The sequence below is a fragment of the Montipora capricornis genome, chromosome 6, assembly GCF_036669925.1.
Source record: "Montipora capricornis isolate CH-2021 chromosome 6, ASM3666992v2, whole genome shotgun sequence".
Classification (NCBI taxonomy): Eukaryota; Metazoa; Cnidaria; class Anthozoa; order Scleractinia; family Acroporidae; genus Montipora; species Montipora capricornis.
In genome coordinates, this window is record NC_090888.1 from 52,569,163 (window position 1) to 52,596,662 (window position 27,500).

General features: G+C 39.7%; 1 protein-coding gene and 1 long non-coding RNA gene across 3 annotated transcripts in view; one reads left to right on the plus strand and one right to left on the minus strand.

Moving 5' to 3' along the window:
- Positions 1-1,017: 1,017 nt before the first annotated feature.
- LOC138050627 (uncharacterized) lies at positions 1,018-8,987 on the plus strand. Its single transcript, XR_011132657.1, has 4 exons — positions 1,018-1,093; positions 6,327-6,352; positions 6,595-6,680; positions 8,423-8,987. It is a non-coding gene; the product is annotated as an uncharacterized lncRNA (long non-coding RNA).
- Positions 8,988-21,120: 12,133 nt separating this feature from the next.
- LOC138052460 (DELTA-alicitoxin-Pse2b-like) overlaps positions 21,121-27,500 on the minus strand; it is a 14,050-nt gene continuing 7,670 nt past the window's right edge. For both annotated transcript variants that reach the window (XM_068898966.1, XM_068898967.1), the window contains exon 2: positions 21,121-23,202. In XM_068898966.1, the coding sequence (XP_068755067.1) occupies positions 21,686-23,155 (1,470 nt within the window). In that variant the 5' untranslated portion in view covers positions 23,156-23,202 and the 3' untranslated portion in view covers positions 21,121-21,685. The remainder of the gene's footprint in view (positions 23,203-27,500) is intronic.

Here is a 27,500-nt window from a genome sequence, read left to right on the forward strand (position 1 = left end):
GCTTTCCTTTGTGGTCTTTCTTTTGCAGTTCCTTCAAACTTTCGATGAAAACATTTCTACTCTCGTGTTCTCGCCAAATCTGTCTGCCCAGTTTTGTCAATTCAGCTTGCGCCATCAAGGGCTCGCATTTGAGGTCTTCATTGGTGAAAAGTGGTTTTTAAGAACTTGTGTGGAAAAAAAGGCTTAAGGGTTACCCTTTAAATGAAAAGCACCAAAAAGTGAAACCCTTTTCAACCCGTGAAAAGATCAATGAATGCTTCGGTTTCAGTGGAACTCTTCCGTTTATGTACGCCTTGCGTGTTTTCCCAATTGAATTTTTTAGTCGTTGTAGGAGTTTATTCAATGGAAGGACTTCTTCACCTCTGAGGGTCCGTTAAAAAAAAAGCAAAAACTAACAAAAAAAAAGAAAAATTAAAATATGAATTAACGTATTCTGAGTTTATTGTAGGACAATGCAACCCTGCATAACTAGCGCTGTCAACAGTATTGTAATGTCAGTTTTCCTTGCTCATGAGTTTTTTAAAAGAATGCTTAAGCTAAGAAGCTTGATATGAATACTTCTTAAATGCTTGACCGCGTAAGTGTATATAATGATATCTTGGGCAAGAAAGTCCTCAGATAGCCAATTTGCCAGTTGAATCTTTTAAGATTTGATGATAATTTTATGCCAGGTTAAAATATTGCTTTGTGACAAATCATGAATTATTGAAAAGTATGATAAATAAACTGGCTAACATAAGAGGTGGGAGAAAAAAATCTCTCTCTTTTTCTAGTTTTACTGATTTTTTTTTTCTCCAGAAAACAGTGGATAAAAATTCTCAGTTTTCGAGGATAACTGTTAAGGACCTCATGTCCTCCCATTAAAGAGATCTTCATATTTTCCATCAACAAGAGTATAAGGAGCTCATTTTTTAAGAGAGTGAGTAAAAGGTGTAAAATATTTAATTAGGAAGCTGGTGAAACACTCGAGTAACTATCGAAGGCTAAAAAACACCCGTAAAGGATGATGACCTACGATGGTTCACGCTTTTATGCTAAAATACCCTACGATTAACTTTCATCTCATTAACGCGACGCACAGTTGACATCAAAGGTTAGTCAGATGTTTTGTTTTGTTTTTCTTCCTTTTTTTAAGCAGTTATTCCTTTTAAAAGAATACATCTTTGAAACAATGTTGAAGTTGCCTTTCCACTTTAAGGAGTATAGCACTACATTTACTTTTCTGTGAATCAAACTTGCATGAAAACGTATACGAAACTTTCCCACTTGAATTACGTTGCAGGGATTTGGGTTCCTTCAATAGTAATACTACCAGACCTTATTATATTCTGATCTTCAAAACCTTATACCTTTAAAGAAACAGATATTTGTTTCGTTATATAAGTCTAACAAAAAAGTGCCTTGTATTATAGCAGGAGGTGCTAGGATTACTTAGAACATACTTAATTGATTAGTGATTAGAGTGAAACCCATATGAGCCATGTGAGCGTAATCCTTCCTTGTTACTTAGAACATAGTGTGTAATTATTCAATTTTGACGGAAAATCAAAGTTATAATATTCGGCAGGCCTAGATTTACTGTGAGCAGAATATGGAAAGTAAGTAACGTCGAGTTTCTCAAAAAAAAAAGGAGAGAACTCCTCAGTCTCCGTTTTTGGCCTTGATCCGTGTTTTAAATGGAAATGCCCGTATTATTTTTCTTCAAATCCATCGTAAGAGGAGTGACTTTTTTTTTCGTCGACAAAAATATTTCTTAAACTCTTCCGTTGACAAAGGAGAACTCGACATGAGTTCAGTAAATGCTGCAACATTGGAGACAAAAACTCACGAGCAAGGCGCAGTGTCATTACAATACTACTGACAGCGCTAGTTATGCAGGGTGGTTCTACAATAAAACTCATATTTTAAACTTTTTTAAAAACGGACCCTCAGAGGAGAAGTCCAATCCGTTGAATGAACCCCCACATCGACATCAGAATTTCAACTGGGAAAGTAAAACACGGATCAAAATACAATTAGGAACACGCAAGGCTTATATGAACAAAAAACGGCAGCTGAAAACAAATAATGTTTAGTTGGAAGCAAGTCAAACACAAAGGAATACTGCTCAAAACGAACTATTCAATGATCTATTCACTGCTGGAAAATTGTTTCGGTTTTTGGTGGCTTCAAGTTAAGGGGTAACAATTTAGCATCTTTTCCACAAAAGTTTTCAAAAAACCACATTTCACCAACGAAGACCTGCATCTCAGAGCAGGTAGAAGTTAAAGCAAGTTAAATGAAATTAAAGCATTTTTTTTTTAAGCGGGCCGGAATCATAATTCCTTGAATCTGATTGGCTAATCTCGCGCTCGTAGCCGGTCCGAAATCTGTTCCGTCCTGAAACTCTCGTGGCTAATTGGAAATATTTTTATTACGGCGCGACGAAACAGTGGATTTCACCTCTTAAAATGCAAGAATGCTTAAGCTAAAAGCCTTTTATGGATACTTTTTAAATGCTTGACCGCTTATTAATTTTAGTGAAATAATGATATCTTGGGCTCGAACGTCCTCAGATAACCAATTTGCTAGTTGAATCTTTTAAGACTTGCAATTGATGATAATTTTATGCCAGATTATATATTGCTTTGTGACAAATATGAATTATTGAAAGGTATGATAAATAAACTGGCTAACATTAATAGGTAGGAGAAAAAAGTCTCTCTCTTTTCCTAGTTTTAGTAAAGTTTTTTTTTTTTTCAGACAACAGTGGGTAATTTTTTTAGTTCTTGACGATATTAACAGTTAAGGACCGCATGTACAAAAGGGGAATCTTCATGTTTTCGATCAAGAAGAGTATTTTCTAGCTCATTTTTTTAGAAGAGTAAGTAAAAGGTATAAATATATATTAATTAGGAAGCTGGTAAAACACTCGAGTAACTATCGAAGGCTAAAAAACACTTGTAAAGGATGATGTAATAGTGTACTGTTCACCAACGATGGTTCACGCTTTTATGCTTAAATACCCTGCGATTATCTTTCATCTCATTAATGCAAGGCACAGGCCAGTTGACAGCGAAGGTTAGTCAGATGTTTTCTTTTTGTTTTCTTTCTTCTCTCTTTTTTTTAAAACAGTTATTCCTTTTAAAATATTACATCTTTGAAACAACGTTGAACAAGTTTGCCGTTCCATTTTTAAGGAGTATCGCACTTCATTTCACTTTTCTGTAAATCAAACTTGCATGTAAACGTGTACTAAACGTTTCCACTTGAATTACGTGGCAGGGATTTGGGTTCCTTCAATAGTAATACTCGAAGCCGTTTATTACATTCCGATCTTCAAAACCTTACACCTTTACAGAAACAAACATCTTTTTCGTTTTGAGGTTAGCGGAAAAAGTTCCTTGTATTATAGCAGGAGGTAGGATTACTTAGAACATACTGTGTAATTAATCAATTTTGACGGAAAATCAAAGTTATAGTTATCAGGGTCCGTTGTCGGACTTGATCCGTGTTTTAAATGGAAATGCCCGTATTATTTTTTTTGAAGTCCATCGTAAGAGGAGAGATTTTTTTTTTTTTTTTTTTTTTGTCGTTGACAAAAATATTTCATAAAATCCCTCTGCGCAAGGAAATAAAAGACGGTTTAAAAAGGGCTGAACTGAACTATCTTAACCAAGAAATTGTTGCTAACAAGGAAAACTGTGATGCAATTTGGAAAATCATCCGCCGAGCGCTACCGGATAAATCAAACCAGCCCACGCCCTACTCAAAGGACACAATAGTCCTTGCAAATGAGTTCAATAAATTTTTCATTTCTGTCGGGGCGAAGGCAGCGAGTGATGCAGTGACATTAGCTAGATCTCACGGGCTGCCTGACAGCCTTCCACGTCAAAATGCTTGTGCTCCCGCCGGTAACGAAGACCTGATTGAATTTCAACAAGTGTCGAACTCGGATGTGCATGATGTTCCTGGCTCCTAACAAGGTTCCCAGGTATGATAGGGTACCCTTGCGAGTGATCAAGGATCCTTTCTATCCTACCAACCCTAACAGGTCTATTAACACCTCATTTACCACATCTGAAACTTAAAGAAGGCGATCCTGAGGTTCCCGGTAATAATCGCCCCATCTCACTGCTTCAAGTTCTCTCGGAAGTAATAGAGAAGATCGCCTCGAATCAGTATAATAGCTGTCTTACTCAAATGAATCGACTGACGCAGGATCAAAGTGGCAATCGGAAAAAAACTTTTCAACCGAGTCTCTAGGATTATTACTTCATGCAAGGGATATTTTTAAAGCAAATGAATACTCAAACATTCGTACAAAAAATAAAATAAATTACGAGGGGCATGGTCACGTAGGGACTAGTGTCCACGTGCAGGGGTAATTGATTCCATATATCTGTGACAGCTGAGTGCTCATTAATAAACGAACAAAAAGTTGAAAGGCTGTAGCCGAGGAAAAACTGGTTGGGGGTGCTAGCTTACAAACATAGTTCCATAGTTCCGAGGCCTGAAAAGTTGATGTTTTGCAAAAAGGGGTGAGAACATTAAAGGAATTACTTAGTCTTCTACGACCATGGAAAAACCAAAGATACATAATTTAGAACATCTAAATCGGTACTACAGTAAAGGCATTTATAAAAAAAAAAGATCAAATCTTCAAGTTCACGACCTAGAGAAAGTGGAAGTAAGTCTAGTAAACTCAGCCGCTCTTTGTACGACGTCTCGCCTCTGCGCGTGCGTAAAATCCACCTGCTTGCACGTCTGCACCTGTTCCACTTTAGCATTCAGAGTAACGTAAGCGGCCGACCACAAACAGACTTGGGTGACGTAACACAGCTGTGACTTGACCAAAGACAAATAAAGTGAGTACCTGACAGAGACGCCAGTAAGCAGGGAACAAGACCGTTTAAGCAAACCAAGAAGCTTGTTTCCTTTCGCAGTGATAGTGTGGATGTGTGAGTCACAAGAGAGCGTAATACTTTACTACTCAAGTTAATGTGCTCAGGCACCTCATCGCCCTTGTTGGTTCGTTTGTATATGAACGATCTCTTCTCTGTTATCAAGTATAGTCATGTTGAGTCGAACGTAGGCGATACGAAGATCTCAGTATCTGTCGTTTGCTGCGAGAGATATTGACTCGTGTTTGGCACAAGTTGAAGAGGACCTGCGTCGCATTGCCCAGTGGTGCTGTGTTAATAGTCTCTTTATCAATCCAGACAAAACAAAATTCATCGTTTTTCAGCTGATCGCAAGGTTGCCAAGCCTAGTACTCGTTCCCTTTCTGGGCCGAGACCATACGCCAGTACCCTTTGAGAAAGACCTTGGAATCATACTTGAATGTAACTTATCTTTCAATCAGCATACAATGACACTGATTTCTCTTCGGTAGCCTTTGTGAGATAAATAGAGTCCGTCACCTGTTTACTAAAGAGAATGTCCTTGTAATTTTACTGCTCCACTGTATGGGCTGCTACTTCTAGGCAAAACATTAATAAGTTACAACTTTTGCAGAATTTCGCAGCCAGAGCTCTAACAAACACAAGAAAATGTGACCATAATTCACCAGTAAGCGACCACGTAGGCTTGACATTTTGGGTGATCGCTTACGGGAGGTTCGACGGTATATTTCTCGCCAGATTGGCGACAGTTCGATGAGAACTTCCTACTTGAACTCTCCGGCAGTTTCAATACCACTCACTTGGTCAAATTTATCGCGAATTAACTATTTGGACCAATTGATCCACACCTTAGACATCTTTTGAGTCCATTGACCAGCAATTGAAAAATGAGATTGCAACCTTTACGGAACTGTATCACATGCAGTCATCTGTGGCAAACAAATGGCAAGACTGCACATCAGCTTCTTTTAATAAGTAATCGTATGTTGCTATCAAGAGTGTCTAATCGGCGTGGGTGGGAGGGTCGTGGATTGTGAGTCGTGAGTCGTGAGTCGTGAGTCGTGAGTCGTGAGTCGTGAGTCGTGAGTCGTGAGTCGTGAGTCGTGAGTCGTGAGTCGTGAGTCGTGAGTCGTGAGTCGTGGGTTGTGTGTCGTGGGTCGCGGGTCGTGAGTCCCTAACCCTAACCCAAACCTTTTAATTTTTTTTTATCAACACTGGAAATTCTCGAAACAGACAAGACCTAATACCTAACACAAATTTGGACCCAGCACTGAGGGAGCTATTTTTATCCTCAAACAAACACGACCCACCACCCACCCACCTACCCACGCGATTTAGCCTCACCCGTTGTTCTCTCGGTGGTGTTAAGAGAGAAGATCATTGTGTTGCAAGTCCGTCAGAACCGGACGTTTAATTGATTCAAGTCTTTTCCGTCTTCCACAGCACCATATTGTTGTGTCCAAACCGTGGTAAGTACGTTAATGTTGTTGAATGTCCCGTGCTATGTTCTAGTAAAAGTGTTTTGCCCTGTTAAGTGTCGAAGTTGTCATTAAAATTGTGTTTTCCATCTATTAGTTCAATTACGCGTGTTAAGTTTTATTTTTGTCCAAAACTTACAACCTTTTGGATACATTTGTCGACATATCTTAATTTAATCAGTAAAAGTATTTAAATGAAACGGTGTTCTCAGAATTTGTCATTATTTTTATAGCCTTATTTAATTGGAGATGATTCCCAAAATGATGTTCGTTCTGCTTGCCTCAATGGCCGTTCTACTGAGAGCTTTTTGTGACCAAGGTGAGTCTTCTGCCTTTCTACAAGACACATTCAACAGCATTTAAGACACAAATAGTGACCCATTTTCGATGCAGCTCACCGTTTAGAAGGTCTGCGTTAGTTAAAGAAAGTGATTTGTCAACGGCTCACTCATGATCTAGGCGCCTAAATTTTAAGCAGACTGCTTGGATTCATTTAATTTATCCTTCCGGGTTTGTTAGGAACGGATTCAGTTTTATTGAAGTTTACGGCACTGAATCGCACTTTATGTAAACTTTAGTGTGTTATATACCTTTAGGAGCATTGATGAGTAGTATGGCGCGGTATTTTTACGAGTCACCAGACAGTTAGTTGAGTCTCACGAGTAAAAACATCCCTCCATAAACACACCGAACCATCTTATAAGCGAACTATTATTCAACAAAGGGAAAAGTTTCTAGTAATTAATTAAGATTTCGCGTGATTTTTGCAGTTTTGCAGATACGTCAAAAAACGAACCTTGTCAAACTGGTTATCAAGCAAGGCATTTGAGCTTTACATTATAACAAATTCTTCAAAGCAAGCAGAGATGGACCAATAAATCACAATATCTTCAAGGCCTTAAGAACTTTAATATCACAGGAGGTCCTAGCCTTGCAAAATGAGAGAAAAAGACAAGGATCGTTTAAAACGAAAATCTCACCAAGTCAAAAGTTTTTCAACAGCGCATATCAATCATTGGCATGTCAGAATCATTTACTTTGATTATTACATCGCTCTAGACCCCAGACACCCCTTCTTTCGCCGCTTAGTTCGTCGAGCATAATTTTCGGCATAATGGTACGAATTTTTGGTCAAATTTACGAGCATAACGTGTCTAATTCTAGAGGGTTAGTCATAAAACTTGTCAAATCGGTTTTATATACTCGTTTAGGCATTTTTTTTAAATTAAATGATTCAAGTAACGAAGCTGAATGATAAAGTGGCATATGTTCTCACTATTTCAAAATATCATCATGTGGATGACGTCGTATCCAGTAAAAAATATCAAGTCATTATAATCTGAAAAGTAAGTTTTGATCGTTCAACGACCATCGCAGTTGTGATGAGAGTTATAACAAGAATGACCATTGAATTGTAAATTGCATGTCTTGTTCGAAATTGAAAGTGTTCATTCATTTCTTAAAATTATTAACTTGCCTGCTTCTGTGAAGATCGTTATGAAAAATCATCAAACCTGTAAGAACTACCAGAACCGCCTGGTCTTGAAAGCGCCTTAACTATCATGAAGTTATACTTAACATCAATTAATCATTAATTGTCTACCGCCTAAATACATCATTTAAATTAACCTCTTCACCAAAAGGTATTGTTTTTTAATAAATGTCCTCAAAAGTGTGGTTCGTATATCTTGAGGTCATTTTTTTTTATTTGAAAGCGCTTAGTTCGTCTGTGAGTGCGCTAAGAATTTCTGGCGAAAAGGAAAGTTTCACCAACATGTAAGCAGATACCACACAAAATTTGGGCAAAATATAACGCAACACGAATTTATTGAGATTTTTTTCAGTAATTAGATTATATCACTGGAAGAATTCATCTTAAAAGCAGTTAGCAGTAGGAGTAGCTGGTCTCTGTCTGAAAGAATATAATTGTTACCTACTTGATATTTTGTTGAACAGGTTTCCTAGAGCTAATCATCAGCTTAGGTGATGGGTGTGCCAACAAACTTCAGCGATGAGGTTTGTTAGAAAACGTGAATGTGTTTTATTTGTCTTCAATTTCAGGCCAGTTTACTTTAGGCCATAAAGAAGCTCGGGATGTTCGCGGGAAGGGACAAGTTCCACACAAGCATAAGTTCCATGGGGATTTGCGGGATATGCCGGCATCAGTTTATCGGGTGCTACGAACTGACGAGGATCCCAACAAAATTGAACCAAAAAATAAGGAACTCGATAAAACTGTACTATCCCACGTTAACTGTGGCAGTAGGCCGGGATACGAATCGCAGTTTATATCAACTTCAGCCACCTTGGCAGCGTCTATATTATACAAGCAGTTGGCAGAGAGCAAGGGTGAAAGCGGTTTGCGAATTTGCGAATTTTCTATCGCTGCAGTTGAAAAGAAGTGCACCATATATGATCTGACAGACGTGAACGTCTTAAACGAGTGCCTGGGAAATGCTGTGATGGCCAGAAACTTCGCGACAAAGTATAAAGAAGTTCTGCTGGAATGTAAAGGCCGGCCAATTACATGTAAGGTTGTTGAACATAAAGCTTTCATTGAAACCTGTAGTTGAGTAGAGAGAGTTCAAATATTGTCAAACTGAGTATTCCATTAAATGAATACCAAAAACCATATGTTTGAGTTAATATATGTAGTTAAGGTTTTTTTGTCTATATTATGTATTCAAAACCTGGATTTTAAAGAGAACACAGGGCGCAGAGGAGTTTTGTTGGGTCGCACGTGACAAAGCCTCACCTCGTTAATTCCAAAATGTGTTTACTTGGTATTATCACATACGGGGCAAAATTACTGAAACCTGATTGGCTGAGGCGGACACTTTTTGTATTACACGAAAATCTTCTTCCCGATTAAAATACTTTTTTGTCCACATATAAAATACATTTAAAAGGCCCACCATCAACCGACAGGCTTTTCGACCGTTTGTTTTTGTTATATGGAAATTCGCATTTTCATTCGCATTGTGATCTGATTCCGGCGATAAATTTCAAATTTGGCTGGATTTTCGCATCTGAAAATTGCTACGTGGCACGCAATGTTTGTCGGTTGAAGGTGGGCCTTTAGGGACTATTTATAATGACAGCAACGATTTATTGAATTGAACTTCAATGGGAGCGTGTTGATTGTCGTTTGTCAAGGCTCTAGACGGGCTTCCCAATTTTTTCTCTTTATGTGATAAACCACATATCTAAATCTTTCACACCATTTCGATCAAATCCAAGTCCAGAAAATTTAAGTATTTTTACCTGAACAAGATATGCACTTTTACCGACACGGAAAAAAAATTTTAAAAAAGAGACAAAATATTACCCATTTTCCGACTGGGATCGCCATACTGGCAACCCAGTTAAAAAACGTTAACCTTATCAGAGGTTCTGAAGATATACCAGCAGCTCTAAGCATATTAAAAATAAACACTCAACTTTAAGTTTATATCTCTCCGACGCTTGACTTGGATAACTGTGTAGCCCCCAGTGTGGACCACAGATATCATGATATGTCAAACTGGAGTGAAACCAGCGAAAAATGCAGAAAGAAAACATCTTCCAAACCTTTTCCTACCTGAACACGAAAAGCCTTGACTGTGTAAGAACTATAGTTGATGTAGTATGGCCGTGTAGCCAAGTCGAGCCAGAAGAGAAAGCGCGCAAAAAATGAAGCCTCGCTTATGTTTAGGTGAGATAACTTGAGTTGAACCTGCAATCCAATCAAAAACCAGTACATGGATGGTCAGCGGTCAACTTCAAAAAAACAGCTGACCTCGGTGGGCACGTGCAAATGGTCAGTAGATACCTTGTTTTGACAAGTGTCTATTGATCCAACCATGGATGTCCAATATCAAGATGTATGCTGTAAACTAGCATGATACTGGTCACATTGGCATACATGGAGGGGTGGACGTACGTACGGCTGGTCGATGACGTCATGCCTATAAAACCAAGATTTCTCGCATCGATAGGTTACCATATTTTCTTAACATTGGTGCTCCCTGCGCGAGCCATCGGCGCCACTACTCATTCGTCCTCTGTGTTAAAGATTTAGATATCAACGGTCACACAGTTTGTCAGGGTCCCCTATGAATAAAAATGTAATCGCAAATGTGCCCGCGTGTAATTAAGGATTAATTTCACTTGTATTTTCAACTTTTTCCAAATTGCTCTTGTCGCTGTGAAAACTTTGAAAATGCTAATAATTAATTGCCTTCGGAAAATGCGATTACATGTACCTACAAAGATTGCAAAAATGAAATCCTCCTGAATTGTGAACGTTTTCTACTTACATATCCTACTTTATAACCCACCCATTAATTTTCGGGCGATTTTATTGGTTAATTTACGTCACGTGGTGCAAACTCACAGGACAGTTATCACGCAATAACTCTCGTTTGCAGGGATATATGACCTGAGAAATGATGATGTAGCGATCATTTAAGTTGAAAAAACCAAAACAAACCATAGTCGGCGGAAAAAAAGGCAGCAGAAGAGTTTTCATTTTATATGGAAGAAGAACAACTAGTTCTATGGAGGGAGACATTGGAGGAGATAGAAAAGGACCAGCAAGCCTATGGGCTTCGAATACTTTCTTAACTCTAGCATCAACCGCTAATGGATTTTCTAAAGCTGACAACAAATTCTTAGCAGGGGACGACACTCGTTACCCTTAAAAATGCAAAGGAAATTCCCAAGTAAAACCTAATAATAAACATGCAACAGTGGAAGGGATATACCCGTCAAGAAGAAAACCTAATCTATGAACTTCGAAAGAAACACTACCCAAACTATCCTGGACAATGGTAGAAGCTTAGGCGACTTGAGGGGTCTGAGGAGCTGGGTCTGAATCGCTTGGTGGACCAGCGGGGACCTCGTGAACCACAGGTGATGGTGCTGGCGTTTGAGATGTTGCCATCCTTCGTGAAATCTCATCTGCTACTCTATTCATCAATTTTTCGACAAATTGTGGTGAAACCAAAGCATTGTGGTGGGGTGCCTCGACTGGAGAAGCTGTTGTAGATATGTGACCAGAAGACGTCATCCTCCTGGGCTATTTAGTTTGTGAGGACAATGCTTCCGCTGCAGCAGAGCTTGCCTGTACGCTGGCTCGGGGACTGGCACGTTTTCTTGATGTCTGTGAATTCTGTAATTGAGCAAGCACGTTTGGCATAGTAAAACTGAAACAAACAAGAAAAAACTTGGCAGAAACTAAATTTTGGTGCTTGCAGCACAGTAAGTGAAAGAAGTGAGCATTAAAGGCCAAAAAAAATAAACTGGCAGGCACAGACATGTGTACACAAAAATCCGGACTAGTTGTCAGGCCTTCAAATGCCAGAGAGATAAGTATATAACTACATATCTCTAGCAAAAATTAACGGTAGCATAACTACATATGCCAAACCTTCGGAGAGAAACGACGACCCTGAGATTCCTCAGAGTGAGAGAGAGGCTAGGATAACTACATACCACTAGCAATAAGCATAACTACATATGCCAAGGCCTCAGAGAGGAACTACCTTGAGATTACAGCCTAAGAGTGAAAGAGAGGCTTCGATAACTACATATCACTAGCATTACTCAGAACCAGTGTAACTGCATGTACATATTCCTTACCCTTAGAGAAACAACTCTCCCTGTAATATTTCTGCCTGGGATATATCCTGATTGATTGTTATGAATCACTGAATTCAGGTAAAAGACACTTCATTCGTTCAGCAATAACTTTAGAAACAATTTTTGCATCAACATTCAAAAGAGAAATTGGCCTCCAATTTGTAAGGTCACAATGGTCATGATCTTTTTTCTCGATGAGTGTAATCACCGCTTGTAATTGTAATGGACTCATTTTTCCTTTTACAAAGGACTTCTTAACACATTTCACTAAAGGTTCCTCTAGAAAATCCCAAAAGGTTTTGTAAAATTCTATAGGTAGTCTATCATTTCCTGGTACCTTGTATAATGAAAAGGAATTCAAGACCTTTGTACGTTCCTCTATGCTTATTAATCCTTCTCCAAGATGCACAGATTCGGGTGAAAATGAAATGAGTTCAAGGATATATTTTTGTAGAGATTTGCTCTGGGATCAAATGTAACCAAAATACAGTTTTTCACATCATTGCTCTGCATGCCAAATTCAGTCAAATAACCAGGTTTTCATGCCTGTTTACGATAGGATGACCCCTGGATGAACCCTCTTGTTAGAGCAATGTTGAGGTCGAAATCGACTGTGTCCGATGAAGCTCTGTTGAAAGATTTGAATAAGAGGATTTTGGAAGTGATCAGTGAAAACAGAAAGCAGTATAAGTTGGTTGTTATTGGCTCGAAGCAATGGTGGGAAGGCGTTGACCTGGTATCGCAGCGAAGGAACGCAGCCCTTATTACCTTAGATCGTGAATCACTTGACCAGTTAAACGAGTACTTCGGCAATCTATGCAGCGACAATAACTACATTCGACCAGTTTATGTTCACATTGAACCAGATGTCAAGGCTCCAACAATCCCTCTGGGACTTGTTTGGAACACTCTGTCTAATCTGAAGAAAACGGCAACCGGCCCGGACGAAATTTCTTTTTGGCTTTTAAAAGAACACGTGGAACTACTAGCCCTGGCCTGAATCTTAGAAAAGAGCGAACATCATCAGTCCATTACCTAAGGTTGATGTACCGAAGGAGAACTCTGATTTTCGTGGAATCAGTGTAACACCGGTGATCGCTAGAGCTCTTGAAAGGGCTGTATACAACACGCATGTCAGGCACGACATGGAGGATCACCTGAGCAGTGGTCCATTCGCGTACAGAGAGGGTGGGAACTGCACATCTGTGCTCTTAAATATTCAGCACCAGATTTGCAAGTACCTAGATGATAACAACTGTAAAGCTGTGCGACTCTTTACCATGGACTTTGCCAAGGCATTTGACTCGGTAAAACATAATCTTTTGTCCACCAAGCTTAAACGATTACATGTATCTCCATATCTTGTTAATTGGTATCACAGTATTTTTATCCGGTAAACAGCATTTTGTCTGGTCTCTATCACGGTAGGTGGAAATTAAGCCGTCAATAAGGGTACCACACGAGGTAGTGTTAGTGGCCCCTACCTCTTTAATATTTTTCTTAACGATCTTTAAAGTACATATGATGGCTTTCCCGGTACTAGGCTATACAGACACCCCTGTAGCCGCAGGTAAATGAGTTTTTTAAATTGGTCGTGAGATAACTGTATGTCATGTAATCCTAGTAAAAAGAAAGAAATCGAACAAGGGCACTTACAATCCAGTCAATTGCATTCCACAACATAATGAATTGTGCTTACTTGGAGTCACACTTCAGAGTGCTTGTAAGTGTAGTTCTCATGTTAAGGTCAAACTAGCTAAGGCTAACAAGGGCATCCATATAGTAAGAACTTTGAGAAAGGAATAACATGACCAGAATGAAATAGAACTCCTTTTTAAGACTATTGCTTTATCTAATTTAACTTATGGCCTTTAAGTGTATGGTGCGTATGAACGCGATGTGGACACAGTGCAGAACTTTTTAAACAGATGTAACAAGCAGCGTTACATTTCAGTTCCATTGAATGTCAAGGATATCATGCATACGCAGGACAAGAAATTATTTAGTAAAGCTGGGGATCTAACCTATCGTCCGTTAAAGTGCCCCTGTGATAAAAAAAACACTTCCTTTTTTCCTTCAGATTTTGAAACTGTGTTTGCTTAACACCTGACTGGCAAAATTTTGAGCTTTGATTTTTATCCAAAGGCCGTTTACTTTGAGTGTAAGTTTTGGATTTCGCGGTCTGCCATTACTCACGTTCAAAACTGACCGATTGGACCTCAGACGGTTGGATCCAGGGAAAAGTGACGTCAGAGGCTCACTAGCTTAAAATTTCAGCGTGTGAACGTAGCTTATTATATATGCAAAGCGTGAGTTTAAAAGTCTGAAAGCCCGAAACCCCCGTGCTGCATATTAATTCTGCGGCGTACACATGTATTGCATTCTTAAACTAGTGAGTCTTTGACGTTTCTCCTCGATCCAGCTCTCTCAAGAACATAATGTTAGTAATGGCGGACCATTAAATAGGAAAATTACAGTTAAAATAAAGACGTGTCTTTTTGAAATCAAGGCTTAAAACGTGGGTCACTTAGTGTTTTGTTAACATAGTTTTGAAATCCAAAGAAAAATATGAATTGATTTTTTGGTCACAGGGGCACTTTAAATGAAATTCTGCTGCAGCCTAAACCCCAGCAATATAATTTACGTCGCATGGTTTGCCTCCGCCCAAAGAATAACACCGAACGTTTCAAGAACACATTTGTAAATAGACTCATTTTGGAACACAACCTGTAATAATTACATCATTTAATTTTGTAAATTCATTACACAGTGCCCTTTTACGTAACATAGGATATGTATTTTTTATCTTATAGTTTATTAAAGACATCATCATCATCATCATTTTTTATCTACATTGTTTAGTTTGGAGCAACGATAATATGATGTATATAACAGGCCTCTGTCAATTATTACATCTCTTTAGATTGTTGAGATTATTTTGCCTTTCTTCTTTGGTAATGTAACCTGCAGAAGTGTTTTCAGGTTGCCTCAAATACCATGGCTTTTGATTCCTTTGGATGAATGCACATTTGATCATGAATCCCAAAAGGATAAAATATCCCTTACAGCAGTAAACTTGGCAATGTTAAAGCGAACACAGAGGTTACACTGTAAAGCTGACTACAGGTACCAAACTTTTGATTGCAAAGTAATGAAAACTTAGGCTGACCTTATAGAACAACATATAACTGATGTTATTAGGTTTGGTATCTGAACTGGGCCGAAGATTATTATCAAACAGCTTACACCGATAATGCACCAACCATAACAAACTGTGGTGGAAAATTTCGTATCCGTTGTTTAAAGGTAAGCTCCTTTAGTACTGTACTTCTAAGTTCTCCAAACAATGCACCACCATAATATACTGTGGTTAAAAATGTGTTTTAATTAAGCATTGTTTGAAGGTAAGTTCCTATATTAGTGTACTTCTAAGTTGTTCAAACCAGTTGATCTACAGAAGCAGATGGAAAATACTTCACTAACTGCATGGTTAGAGCTACTTTACAAGTTACATCGCACTGTATAAGGCGTGTGCCGCCCGCCAGTTCAAATGGAAAATACTACAAATTAGACTAAGTATACTATATCAAATTAACTGTGTCGTTATACCTACTTTACAAGTTTCATCGAACTGTATCACTGGACGAAAAAATTGGATTTACTCGAGTTTGCGAATTCAGCAAATGTGTGGCAAATTTGGGGATCTAAATTTGCTTCAAATTTGGTTTGACAGGTAAAGTCTGCGCAAACTTAGGTATTTGTTTTATAGTAATTTGTGTGCAATTGTTGAGGAAATGTAATTGTATGCTGCAAATTTGCTGGGTGTTTGCGTGCAATGCAAATCTTTAACGTTTCCACAGATTGGCTCAAATTTGCTTCACCGTAAAGATAACAGTTTGACCACAACCGCAAATGCAATCAAACATGTGGCAAAACCAATAATTTGCGGCATTGTTTGTACTGATTTTCAAAGGATCAAAATAAGCACATTTGCATTTAATTTACTCTTTTTTGCCATAGGAGCAAAATGGGAATGAATTGCCTGAATGTGACTTTGTTGTAAATTTTGCAAATTTCCTTCCTATAAATATTTATATTTACCAGGAAGCAAATATGGTGATCTATATCATCTTCGTTTTGTTGTCATAGTCATTGCGCATATGATATTTGTTACACATTTTACTGCTGTGGCAAACTTTCAATTTTTACATAACCGTTACATTGTTGAAAGAAAACTGCAATGGTCGGAAGCTTTTGAGTTTCATCAGCGGTAACATGCTACAACGAAAACCAACCAATGGTAAACACAATGCTTGCGCCTTCGTACATGAATTGGCTCAAAGTCAACTTCGTTCCCAGGATCTTTGCAGAGGAACGAACCAAAATAGCGGACAATGCGTGCAATTGTCTTCCATTTTGAATCATCCTTCCGCAAAGACCCTGGAAACGAGGCTTTTTGACAATGCAATCGGTTATTAACGGGTTTGATTTGAAATTTGCGGGCGATGTGTTCTTTCCTCTTTCTTTTCGTTGTTGGGCAACCAAAGCTTACGGCGATTTCTTGATATTTGTGCTGGTGAAATGGCAGTAAGAATCGACGAAATCCGAAAAAAAGGGCAACGACCATTTAGGCCATAACGTCAGCCCTAGTACTTTTACAATAGTTCGCGACAAAGATACATGCCGGTGTCATGCATGAATTTTACAGGAATGGTCGGTCTTTGGAATGTTATATGCCTATTTCAAGTCCACGATTGCCATTAATTCCAAGACCACCAGACCTAACCTAGCAAGAGTAGACTTCGCTAGCTGCTTGAAATGGAACCGTTTAATCTAGACTCACACGTACTGGATTCTAATCAGGGAGACCAGAGACGGTGCTCGACCAAGAGATACGACCAACACCAGCATCATTAACCGATGAAAAATTCATGGCAAAAATAGAGGCCTTCTTCTAAAAGGAAACGGAGTTCAACAAACGTTTGGGACAAAGGGTCTACGGCTGTGCTACAGATTGATCGGTAATCATGAATCATCCAGGACTACTTTGGAAGGTGCACTACGCTGCGACTATAGTGGTATAGTGGTAAGAAAACAGATAAATTATCAAAGCGCAGTTATAAGATCTAAAAGATCTTCTTGTTGCATATGCTTTGTGATACGGATTGTGTCTTGTTTGCACGCACGCAATTGATATAGGAAGGGTTCACAAAAATAAACAGACCTGTTGGAAGCGTTAACAAAATGTTAACAAAATGAGCCCCAAAATCAGCTGCTATTTCCAAAACGATGGAATTACCTGGTGATAAATAACCTCGTCTTGGAAAGTAAATTTTTGATTTGCAAAAACAATGGTCAACCTCAAGAGTTTGGGAAATTGTGATCTTTGTGTTGAATTCGCACATTTCATGTCAAACTTTGAAAGGAAAAGAAAACTAATAAAAACATAATACAGAAACCCGGCATTTTGCCATTATTTGACACAGATGCTTCACTGTTTCGCGAGTAAACACGCCGCGGTAACTTGATCACGGCGTCCGTTGAATTCGATGTCACTTTCGATTTTGTGATTTACTTGTGCAGCCAAAAGTAAAATAACAAAATTTAACGTAGCAAAAATCTCCTAAAATGTTTGTCGCTGATGGTAACTCGCGATGTCTCGCTCATGTCCTTTGATTCTATCTTGCATAGGTCTTCCAGTCTCGCCGCTGTAGACTTTACCTCATTCACAGGGAATCCTGTAAACCACGCCATCTTGTTTAGTCGGCTCGAAAGCGTCTTTCGGTCGTACTAGATGTGATCTTAATGTAGTCTCCGACTTGAAAGCAGCGCGCATGCCTTGTTGCTGTAGGCAACTGCGAAGTTGTTCGGCCGGATAGGCCTTTGACATACGATTAAACCGCACTAGACTTGTCCGTACCCAGACCTCCGCCGTTTCAGAACACGCTAACAACACCAGACACAACCCGCTTTGGAACGACGTACAGTTTATTGATCGTGATCCTCATTGGTACACCCGCAATGTCAAAGAGGCGATTCACATAAGACTTCACCAACATCAAAAGGGATAGTGGAATAGAAATTCCGGAAGCATGGATGCCCACGATCAAGAAAAACAACAACAGGAGGACCGTACGACAGCGGACCGCCGAAGGAACAACACACCGAAACAGCGAGGATCGAAATGCACCAATCACAGCTGCTGAAAACCAATCAATCACATCCGAGCATTTTGCTTACAAGGTGATGCGTAACCAGTCGACCTCATAACCTGATGAAGAACAGCAGTATGGAGTCGAAATGTCTTGATCTACGTAACAAGTGACCTCATCGTGAGACAAACGAGAATACTCTATTAAATTATTTTACTTCACCACGATGAATAACAGCAACCTTTTTTACGACGATACCAAAACAATATCGTGTACTATAAAAGAGCTACATATTACGCAAAAACAACTTGAATCTCCTCGAAGACATAACGCAGCTCAATTGACAATATGGAATCAAGCGCTGTGTTACTACACTACCACACGTACGCAATGCGTGCCTACTTTTTCTAAAAAGACAGGATTTTTTTTCTTTCTGACAAATGATTAACAGGCTGATAGCCAGGTTTTTAACCTCAGAAAAAGATCTATTTCGTCGCATAAACGTAAGAGCCAAAGGGCCTCTGCTGGCACGACTTCTGGGTGACCCCTTAAATGATCTTAATGACCCCCGACTTGAAAAAATTGCATGGAACGCTGCAGATCAATACCACCCAACTCAGTCCCTTCTGTTGTGAGTTTCAAGTACCTAAGGCAACCCAGTGTACGCTCATAGAGCGTCTAGTTTTTATTAAATTCCTCAAACTCCAAAAGTTTAGAAAGTACGAAATACGAGCGAAAAACTCGAGCAAACCCGAGCGAAATGGAAAAAAAACTTGATCAGAACTCATGCGATGTTGTGTAAGACCTTGTGATCACACAAAGGCAGGTTCATCACAAAAACATTTCTTACCTTTTCGCTTACTTCTAAAGGTCGGAATTGATCCAAACTTTCCACAACAATGTTTTTTTTTTTTCCTTTCTTTTTTCTTTTTCTTTATTCAGAGAGAAATTTCGCTTTGGGGTGAAAAAAAGTTAGCTTAGCAACGTTTAGGGTAATCATTTACCACATATGGTCAAACTAAGGTATATGAGCTGTTAACCGAGATTGAGTGTGCCAACCAGAGCACGAGAAATGCCTTAATTAACCGCGGTTGAAATTTTAATATTAGTATATTTTACGACAGTAAGGTGCTATTTGCGCCTGTTTTGTTTTCCCGGATTTTATCAGTTAATTTGTCGATTGGTCCAGAAAAAGAAACTTATTCACCTGGTTAATCGATTAAAGTATTGTGCTTATGTGCCAGCAAATTATAATGTATCCTTACATAACTTCCCAAAAGAACTTTCTGTGCATAAAGGTCACTAAATATTCACCGGCTTTCTTTTAATCGACTTTCATCCGGCGTTGTAAAAACTTCGAAATTTGGTAATAGTTCCTCAGATTGATACAGAAGTCAAAGGTAAGCCAATGAGAAACTCAATGAAAGCCACGACAGTTCTTCGAAACGAAATTCCAATGAAGTACTGCTTTTAGCCTGCTTTTTGCTATTAACTACTTGCTAGAATACTTAAATACTGTCTTTTTCTTAAGTGTAAGGCTGGTTTAATTAACTTAAATCTTGAAGATTTAGTTGTATTTTCTAGTGGGCGTTCCCGTCATGACTCGTCCGGTCTCTTTCTAAAGAATAATTGTGCTAGACCTCCCAGTTTCGTGACTCGTATTTTGTACGCATTTCCAATTTGTGGAATGCTATTCCAGAGTATGTAAATCTGAAAGCTTGCTAGAATCATTTAAGAAGAAACTTAAGTCATTATTCTATAAAAGACTTACTATTGTTTACGACCAAGACGACATTCGCTCTTACAAGCCAGTTTGTTTTAGGTGTCGTCGTCTGAGCTTATTTACTAGTTTTACATGTTGAAACGTTTCATACGTTCCTACTGTTCTCTACCCTATTAAACCGTATTTCTAGTTTAGTGTTTTGAACTTTTTTCTCTTCCCTATATAGTTACATATGTGGAACGTTTTGAAACCTTCATCTGAATAGTTTCACTATCATATGTTTTTCATATTTACACTATTTATGTAGTTTGTTTGTTATTAAGTTGTCTTTTTTGTAGCAAGGGGTGCTTGTAAGTGGGTGGCTTTGTGTATTTTTTTTTGCTTTTAGGGGTCGGGTCGGGTAATTTACCATAGTAGGGGGCCTTGTGTCCTATTGTAATATTACCTGCCTTTGGGAGAATTCGTTAAATAAAAAAATGAATAAATAAATAAACAAATAGATAGGATGGGAGACTAAATGCTCACTCGAGAACATAATGATTAATTTCTCGTCTCTTTAAGGGCCGATTTACACGGTACGATTTTTGTCCCATGGGACAACGGCTTACGACAGGCCCACGACATTTTTTGATTTACGATTGCTGAGTACGTCAGAAAATGTCGTAGCATTTTAAAACTTTTTTTAAAACTTTGCGCCAATTGTAAGTCATGTCGTAGGCCTGTCGTGAGCTTGTCGCATGCGACAAAAATCGTACCGTGTAAATCGGCCCTAATGCTTTCATTTGCTTTCTTATCACCATTCATGACATATCAGGATAAAAAGATATACAAGTTTCCTATTTTGATACGATTGTTTTGTTCTTGATTTAACACGTGTAAAGTTCTCCGTGGTATTATCAATCGACGAAGTAATTTCGTAATTCTTCGGCTAACTTGAGTCAACCAATACATAGCGTTCTACAATAGGGCCGTTTATACGAGAGAAAATAAGCCGCGGCTAACTCTGGCGGCGGCTTACGTAAGCCGCGAAAGGAACTATTTATACGAGTATTAACTCCCCCGCCAGGATAAGCCGCGGCTTGAGAAAGCCGTGAACGTAGATTTTGTACCATTTATACGGGGTGTTCGCGTCTTATGTAAGCCGCGACCAGAGTAAGCCGCGGCTTATTTTCTCTCGTATAAACGGCCCTAATGTTGCCTTGACAGTCGCACGTGTTTCCTTACTCGGAACTGATCAGCTCAGACGACCACCACAAACCGTATAATATTTATCAAGTCTTTAATAATTATTCGATCTAAAAGAAATACATTTATAATTCGAAATCCGGACAACTCAAATAAAATCTTAAATCTCGAAGCAAATTCAGAAAACGTGATTGGAAACTTACTTCTGTGGCGGGTCGCTAAAACGGTCTCACTCTACAGGTTAGCAGGTTCAGGTAAGCGGATTTTTAAATACACTATGAAACCGACTTCTCTCTACTTTCGATTCTCCTGGACAATTGGTTTGAAACTAAGCTAATGATTTTAGGACAATGTACGGAATAAGTGCCAATCACGAATCGTCTAATCAAAATAAATCTGTCATCAAAAGGCAACGCCTATTTGTTAAATGAAACAGTACGGTAGTGTCAAATATATGTACTTCTGCTTTAATTTCTTCAAATGCTGTTTCTTAAGTTGAATAATTGAATAAGTGAATAAATAGAAATACCGAGAAAACTGAATTTTTCTTCCAAAAAAAGAAGCTTTTGGATTACAATGAAAATCTTATGAACTTCAATTCCCTGCTTCCGAAATGCAGCTTCAGTTTTGACTTTTTCCGCATTATTTCACGGACTGACCAGATGAAATTTGATCGTCGCCTTCCTTTGCTTTCCCCTGTAGGTCTGGATATGGATCGTCTTCACGTTCTTCTTGTGGGTTAGGCAGTTTGTTGTTATCACCACTCCTTTTCTTCACAAAATCTCTGCTTGGCATCCTCCACACCTCTTTGCGATGCTTCAAATACCTGTTTTCGCAGGTGCAGGAGAACCAACCCTCGCAGCCATGCCCCGGCCAGTATTCGTTCCTATTTATGTAAGCAATTTTCTTCTGTACCCCTGTATCTTGTTTCTCTAATTCATGGCGAACACAAGTTGCTCCTGTGCAGGTACACTTGAATCCATCTTTGTAACAGTCGTCGTCGTTGTGGCAACCCTCCTTAGCCAGAGTGCAAGAGAATTCAGGAGAGCTCGGGTTGGAACTTTTGGTGTAGCTGAATGCCTGTGCATGGATCTTTTCATCTCCTCTGAATTGGCATCCGTAATTCAAGTAACCTAAGTAGTAGTACTGAAGGTTTACAGCTCTGACGTAGTTTTCTGATCCTATGCGGTAACGGCTCTGTAGAATGTTCCAGATTGGTCTGAAGCTGTGTTCTACAGCCGCATCTGTCTGATCAGCTTCATTCAATAGTTTTGTAATCTGGTCCTTCGTCCTGTAATAAAGCAGCGCGTTACGGGTTTCCTTGGTCCCTCCTCTGACGATGAGTGTGTTTTTCGTGTTCATCCTGGTTGCTTTGGATATTTCAGACTTGCTGAAGTTGGCACACGCCTTGACGCCGACCTTTCCAACGCTGGTAGGGCCTGCTAGTGAAACACAGCTTTTCACCTGAAAATCTCTCTGACTGTACGATTGAGAACTCTTCGCGAATGCCGTCTGCTTAATACTTGATCCAAGCTTTATGGAGGTTATCACATGGGAACCGAATGTCTTTAAGAAATCGTCGTATCCCTTCCATGAGTTCTTACGCCATGGCTTCTCAAAGTGCGTGGGCAGACTTTCAAAGTCTCTGAGAAGACGTTTCGTTAACGTGGAGGTTTTCTCATCATCTAAACAATCCCTTTTGACCAGGATCTTTCGTGTCAAAGCCCGAATATTTAAAGACATTCCACTCACTTTAAATTCATTGGAGTCTTCCTTTGTTGAAACAGTTCCAAGAGTGGCACCCAGAGTATAGGTAGACTCCAGCGATGTCTCCAAACCAGCTCCTTGGGATATTTTGGAATAAAAGGCTTTAGTACTTTTGTAGTATTCAAAGTAACTACCTGAGTGGTATAACTTTGTCTTCGTAAAGCAGCTGGAAGGCAAACTATCAAACACGGACACCTCGCGTTCCTTGAAGTCGGCCAGTATATTTGTCTTTCGAAGGTAGATGCTTTTTCCAAGTTCTTCTGTTTCTCTAAAGGTGTTGATTTCCGCTGTGATTCCTTTGAATGTAGTTGTCAGGCAAAAAAGAAGCACTAGTGTGACAATCATGATGCACGATATTTCTCTTTGTCTGTAGCTTCGCGATGTCACCCAACCTGTTGAAAATCAATCGCGAATCAGATGCTTTCTCTACCATTAGACTGTTACGTCCAGAATCGATCATGGGGAGGCCCAAAATTAACGATGTGGTATTAAACACACCCAAGGACTTCAGTTCCTTCATTTTACGGCCCTAGTAAGAGTACGTTTCTTTATTCTTAAAAGATGCCAAATTGACGCTGACGATCTCTGAATTTATGCTTTTTTGTACATCGCGGATCCTAAGTAAAGTGGAACTACCACAAGGATAGTTTTGGATACAAAGGACAGATTGACTCAAGGCTGAGGAAACATACTTAAAGTATTCGATATGCAACAAACAGCAATCAAGAGAGAAAAATTGGTTTCAGAAAACGAACAAGGTTGGCTCATGATCTCTGAATTTACGCTCCCTTCAATTTTGTGCATCGGGGATCCTAAGTAAAGTGGGACTACCGCAAGGCAAATTTTGGATACAAGGGACAGATTGAACCAGGGCTGAGGAAATGTACTTAATAGTCAGGGAGTATATGTCGCGAAATAAGCCCTCGTGGGAATTTCGTGATGACAGCCAGCCGCCTATCTAGATGTGTTAAGGGGACCCTAAGGAACATGCCAAATGTTGTCGGCAATTTTGTAGCTTGCACCGAAGGCATTTATGAGGAGTTAAATGTGTAACTCTCATTTCACAACATGGAAACGAGGCTTGACCTTCAAATGCTATATAACCATCGTCCATGGTGGCGAATCCTCGACAAAAATTCTCACACTTTTGATTGGAGATACGTAACAGTAATAAAGTGGATCACGTGACCAGGCTAACGTGAAAACGAGTCTGGATCACATAATGCCTTGTAGTTATTGCTTATGGCGACAGATTGTCCCAATATTACTTATACTTTCTATTGGAGTGTAACTTAGACAACTCTGTAACATAACAGTAATAAATCTGATCTCGTGCCCATTATAACATAGAAAGGAGCCTTTTTTCGTGAAATGCCTTGTGGTATATTTGCACCGCTTACTTTTTTACAACTAAGTCAATTCAGCCAAATGCATTTTTTTCACAACTCCTTGACAAGGGTAAAAGGTAACTCTTCATCATCATCATCGTCGTCATGATCATCATCAGTATTATCAACATCAGATGACTCATGGTCATCGTAATCAGCATCAATATCACAGCTTCCATCATTTCAGCATCATTGCAGCTGCGGAGATCGTTACATTTAACTCCCGCTTCGCGACATTAACATGTATTAGTGGAACATTGCTCCTTAATTAGACGGAGGATTGGATTGGTCTTTAACGTTGGAAATAAGTGTCTTAGGCTGGTACAGCAGGCAGACTAATTTCTTAATTCTGACAGCGGTCTTTGCTATGGGTTGCGCGATTTTACCCGGATCTGCAAGTCCGGATACACTATCCTCATCAGCTTCTAGGAATTCTTTCCAACACAATAGCTTCCGAAAGAGAGAAATGATCCTCGCAGTTTTCTGGACAATTGAAGCAATTGTCTCTTATTGACATATGAAAAATACAGGTGGGCCCCAACGGGATTCGAGGCCATGACCTCGGTGATGCTGATGCAAATGCTCTACCTCTCCGGCAGTTAATCGATGTCGATGTTGACTGAGCCGAGAGTACTCAGCTCCGGTGTTGTGCATTGCACGTTCTTAGGTGTGCAGTTAGTACTGCTTTGGATCTACTCCAGCACTTTCACCTAGTGCAATTTACGGAAAGCAGTTGTTGTAGTAGACCATCATCGCCATGTTTTATGACTTCAGCTGGTATGCCATCCAGACGAGGTGCTTTACCAACGTTAACAGCTTTTACAGCTTTCCTTAGTTCTTCCATGGTGATTGAATCATTCAAATGCATCATTGTCTCTCGAGCAGTCAGGAGGTCAGTTGCATCATTGTCTACGCTACCTTCTTGATTCAGCAGTTGGTGAAACTGCTCTTTCCATCTGTCTGATATTTCTTATATGTCTGTAAATAGATGAGTCCATCTGCATTCTTAGCAGGGGCATCAGTGTTTGTCTTGGGGCCGTACACAGTTTTAAGTGCGGGCTACAATCCCTGTTACACTCTCAAAACCTTTCAATTTCTTCAGCTTCTTATTCCACCAGTTGCCTTTCATTGTTCATAGCGGGTCGATTTGTTGGCCTCATTCGTTCCCGTGAAGGACTCGATGAATGAAATGAATGTATCTTTGAAGTGTGGGTTATAGACGAAAGACAGAAGTGATCAAGTAAAACATTTTATTTATCACACCCGCAAAGCGTCCTATTATATCAGCTCCACTGTACTCATGGAATCCAGCAAGCGACGCAGTTTTGCAAGTCCAAGAGCAACAATAATAGGGTTGAGATTTACTTTTCTATAATGCTTCGTCTTCCTAGTCACAACTGAAAATTTGTTCTCACAGTGTTAGAGTATGCATCACCGGCGCGGTGTGGGGTGGTATCCCCAAATATCTCTTTGAAGATCTCCAGCGTGTGCAGAATCGCAGCCTTTCAATTACTGGCATTATGAAGGCTAGCCTTCCTAACCTTCAAAAGCGTAGAGATGCAGCTTCTAGGTGCGATGCGAACTCAGAGAGTTTAAGGGCCAAGTCGCACTAGAGGACAAAACTGTTTACTTATGTCAAAAATCTGTCATCACAATGAAAAACCAAGTGCGACCGGTTTGTCCACCGAAGGACAAAATTTGGTCGCAGACGGACAAACTTCAAAGATGCCGTCGACTATCTCTGGAGCAGGCCGAACTGAAACAAATCTTGAAAAACAATAGCGAGGGTGTCTTGATTCGGAAATGATTTGACAGGTGATATGTAGCAGAGTCTCTATGCGATAGACTTCGTAGCCTGCGAGCAGGCCCACCGAAGAGAGAGAGCCTGCTCGCATGCTATAGACTTCGCGGTAAAATTGAAAACGCGCGGGCGACCAATATTTTCCGTATGAAATGTGGCAACAATTTTCTCAATATCTACCAAGGATGGATCTATCCGATGCCTAGCCCTTACATATTCAACGATCGAGGAACTCCCAGCCCATCTCCTTCTACCACGCGTTCTGACTCGTTGCAAGAATCCTTTCAGTTCAGCGAAGACGGCTCAATGCCCGATCATCCCAAACTTCTTTGCGCCGTACATCTTCGTCAGCTGAGAACATTTTGAGATCCCTCGTGTCGCGGTTTGTGGATGGAAAGAGCGAGTAAAGGCGGTTTCGCAGGAAATTGCGCGACGCTCACAGTATGGTGTGATGTTTTGTTCACATATTTTGTTCTCAAGTGCGACTGTAGCTTTCCGGACAATTTTTTTGTCACTGGCCGATTTCAAGTCAGATTTGTCCTGAACAAATCCGAAATTGCCCTCTAGTGCGACTTGGCCCTAAGTGATAAAAACCATCCCAATTACTCACTGATATCAATGACAACGATCAATAGCCACTGTACTTGAGTGATGAATCGCATTAAGCCTTAAGATATCACATTTTAGGATTCATAATAACAATATTAATAATAATAATAATAATAATAATAATAATAATAATTTAATGATAATAATAATAATAACAATAATAATATTTATATAAATAGATATTTATATAGCGCAATTAAATACAGTACTCTAAGGCGCTTTACTAAGTTAATGGTACGTTACGTTAATGGTAAGTTAATGGTACTAAGTTAGCCAACGTCACCCGCTTCAAGTACCTCGGCAGCTATGTTAGCCGTGACTGCTCTATGAAGGAGGAACTCGCCTCTCGTATTCAAGAAACATCCTGAGCGTTTGGTCGATTGCGCAAGAGAGTGTTCGACTCGCATGATCTCTCAGTTTTGACTAAAGTCGCTGTGTACAACCAATGCTTAATGCCTCTTCTGATGTATGGCAGCGAAACTTGGACCCCATATCAGCATGACGTCAGGCAGCTCCGTACAATACAACAGCGTCATCTACGTCTGATTTTAAACATCAAATGGGATGACTACATCAGCAATGAAGAGGTGCTTCGGCGTGCGGATGTTGAGGATATGGAGGTGAAGTTAGTGCGGACTCGCCTGCGCTGGTTGGGGCATGTTTGTCGAATGGAAGAAGACAGGCCAGTAAAAGGGCTCCTGTACTGTGAGTTGACCCACGGCTCTCGACCAGTAGGCCAGCCTAAGCTCCGTTTCAAGGACACCTGTAAAAGTGCTTTAAAGTGCGGCCATGTCTTAGATCAATGGTCTTCAACCGTGAGCAACAGAACCGAATGGAAGAGACTCACAAGGGTAGTCTGCGACACATACAATTTGAAGAGGGTTCGGGAGTA